Genomic DNA, 3,755 nt, shown 5'->3' on the forward strand with positions numbered 1-3,755 from the left:
TGAACTCTATTACATCAATAGAGCATAATGCAGAAACTGAAATAATCACTTATCAATGTGAAGAAAATCCAAAAAATATTATTTGACATTTTTATATATCTTTTCTATGGTGTAATTTGTCATTTAGTGTGATACACACATTTGTCATTAATTCTAAAATTAATGACTATTTGTTTTATAATGAATTGAATATATAATAAAGCAAATAGTTAATACATTATAAATAATACTCTATCAGAATAATATATGTCGCATTAATATTAAATTAATTAAAACATCATATTTTACGATATATAAAATGTAAGTGTTATATATCTCAATTTTGTTTTATTTTTTGAATTTTAGTCAACATGATTTATTAATTATTGGTGAATAAATTATTATAATATATTTGTATTCAAATGTGAATAAAATGAATCTTGAATTTTAAATGAATTAGAAAACATTAGACATGAAGAAAAAATAGAAGAAAAGCAATTATTAATAAACAATAGTTATGATACACATCAAAAAAGAGGAAATAGGCAATGATAAAATCAAAAGTTAATAAGATGAATATTTGAAATTTTTAATTAATTTTTTGTTTGTATGTTGTTAAAGATAACAATTTTCTTTTATATTATTCTTTAGTTGCTCCTTTTCCATTTATTTCATGTTTTATCTTGGTTCAATTCTGATCTTATTTATTTAATAATACTTCATTATTCTTTTATTACTTCTTTCACTTTCGTTTTGAAATACTTTCATTTACTTTTCACTATCTTTCATATAATTTTAGTACTCTTTCTATCATAATGGTATTATGATTGTATTTCATTTTGAAAATAAGTTTTATTTTAGACGTTAGACTGCTAGTGCTTTTATATAACTTCAATCACGTTCCCATTATTTTCTTTCCTGTTGTTTTATTTCTATTTTTAACTTTTTGTTAAATCAATTTTCTTATGAATCAATTGATAATAATGAGTTATTTAGTTGTGGATATTTTCTACCCCATTTCATTTATTGTTTTCTTATTATATAGTCTTATAATTCAGTATTAAGTTTATTAACAGATAATAATGTTTTCATTGATAGTTTTACTTGCGTTTTACTGATTCAATTTGATATTTCATTCTTAACTTGTTTTAAATATCTTTTAGTTACTCAATCAATATCTTCACATATTCTTGTTATATTTAATACTTCATTTGTATATTCAACTAATTTAGAATATATATCTACATTTTAAATACTGTTTTAATTTATAATAAAATCTGATGAAGACTGACATATGGATTTTCTATTCATTTCATCTTAATTTATATTTATTTAACTTTATAGTCTAGAAGATGATAATGATGAATGGAAATCAGTAATAATTGAATAAGAATATGGTGTATGTTACTTTTAGTATCACATTCATTAACAAGATGATTAATGATATTAGACTGTATTTGAATGGTATTTTCTATTTTATTCATTTATTTTAATCGTATCAAAATAAACTGTGTTGTTGTTGAAACGACATGTTGTTAAAATATTGTTTTTATTTTAATGCTTTGAATAAATTTCTTCAATTAATAATGGAAATTAAATTCTAAGATAAAATATTCATCTATAATCAAAATAACTTAATGATGTTTCCTTTATAGTCTTTAAATTATTTCTATTTTTATTATTTTTTATTCACATTGAAATGCTTTTGTACCATATTCTAGTATGATTTGAAACACACCATTTCGTCATTTTCTGGAGAGTCATAATTAATTGAACCATGATAATTAACACCAATATCCACCATTCAAATTAAAATATATAAGTTTCAATACTTCTCTTATCTTGGAATAATTTTCAGAAGTAATATATTCCAATGGTAATTTCACACTCCACTTACCTGGAGATAAATTTAGGAGAAAATATTTTGTCTTATGATTATTAAATATCTTTTACTGCTCATCATCATGATGATATTTCTAGGTGAACTTAATGTTCATCTAAAATAAAAAATCTTTATTAAACTATTATGACAACACAAACAACTCACTGCCATCATGAAAATGGAATGAAAAACAACCCTTTGTAAAGCATTATCATTAACACACCTTCCTTAAACAAATATTCAATAGTAACGAAAATGGTGAAACAATATTACACAACCAATGTTTGTCAATATATAACTAAATTAAAATTAAAAAAGATAAAATTAAAAAAAAATTCAATTAACTTAATTCATGACTTCAATAAAATAATCGAAGTATTTTTTGTTGATACAATATAGATTTTCTCTATTCTTGTAGAATTGAATTTCAGAATTTCTTCCCCTAACTGTGATACGTTTATACTGCACATCTATATCTGAACAATATAGGAAGAACGTGAAATTAAATTGACGTTCATCCATTCTAATTTTAGAAAGTGAATTCGTATAAATCGTTTTCACTAACTCGTCTACTGTCTGATTAGCTGTATCCAGCATCGTCACTTCACAATACCCTTTATGAGCTAATGGTATTGAATAATCTTTGCAGAAATTAATAATTTCATTATTAAGATCTTCTTTTTCCATCTCACTTATATCATCTGTCCCACTACAAAAGATATCATGTGCTTCAATGGGGTGACGCTCCCATAATACAATATCAGCAGAAGTAAAATCAGAACTTTTTGCTTGTTGCTTGTACCAATATATTATATATTTATGAAAGGTATATTTTGAAATTATCCTTTCTTGGAATTCTTTCAAGCGAGACATTCCATTAGTATCAATATCTATAAACTCTTTCATCTGATACACTCTAAACTTATAACTTAGCCAAGAAACAAGCTGTTTCATTATAGTTGATTTTCCAACTCCAACAGAACCTGAAAGGAATATGTGATGTACCATGAAGTTTGTATTGTTTTTGGTAGATTTTTAGTTCGCTTAAATTTCATGTCATGACGTGTCATATTTATTTTTTCTAACTTTGTCACTCAATACCCTGGTACAACTCTACTTGATATAGTTAATTTTATTAAAAAAATATTATACATGTGTTTTGAGTTCGACGCCTTTTGAAGTTAAATTTCATATTAACGTCAATGACATAACAAATTGAGTTATTTGAATTAGTATTAAAGAACATGTCCTATTGTTTTATTATAATTTTTGTACCATTTTTGTTATTTTATATTTTCCTATCAATTTAAAATAAAACACTTTTAACTTTTTTCTTTTACCAATAAAATAAATACTTTTAAATTAAATACTCTAAATTTAATTATCTTTTAATAAGGGAATTATGGAATAGTTATATAGACAATTATATTAGATATAATTATTATCCAATTAAATGCCAATAATGAAAATGGTATTGAATTTAGAATGAAATAAATGATATTGAATTTAATATAATAATGTATTCAAAATAAACAAGAAGAAATGCATGAATAATGCACATAATACTCATGACTACTAATTTCAATGATGAACATTCTGTTAAATAATAGTACAATCAAAATAACAAATAATGTATGTAAATTTTTTAATTAATAGAATTTAATAATATAACGTATGTTCAAATAATTTAACCAAGAAAAGATGGTCAAGTATCTTCACCAAAAAGATGTGCAAAGATGTGATAAAACATATAACGAATTCCCAATCAGTTTTCCAACTAATTAATGAGATTCTTATTAAAGTAAAAATAATTCAATAATTGAAGATGTTGAAATAATTCAAACAATAAATAGGAGGGTTAGTTTATTTAATGAATTGATAGTAAGACTAAATG

General features: G+C 23.1%; 1 protein-coding gene across 1 annotated transcript; it reads right to left on the reverse strand.

Moving 5' to 3' along the window:
• Window positions 1–2,206: 2,206 nt before the first annotated feature.
• ENU1_175350 (hypothetical protein) lies at window positions 2,207–2,869 on the reverse strand (the record flags this gene model as incomplete). The annotated part of the gene is made up of 1 exon (XM_008861313.1): window positions 2,207–2,869. The coding sequence occupies one exon, from the start codon at window positions 2,867–2,869 to the stop codon at window positions 2,207–2,209; it is 663 nt and encodes a 220-aa protein (XP_008859535.1).
• Between the last annotated feature and the right edge of the window lie 886 nt (window positions 2,870–3,755).

Source organism: Entamoeba nuttalli (genome assembly GCF_000257125.1).
Source record: "Entamoeba nuttalli P19 unplaced genomic scaffold asmbl_7749, whole genome shotgun sequence".
NCBI lineage: Eukaryota > Evosea > Mastigamoebida > Endamoebidae > Entamoeba > Entamoeba nuttalli.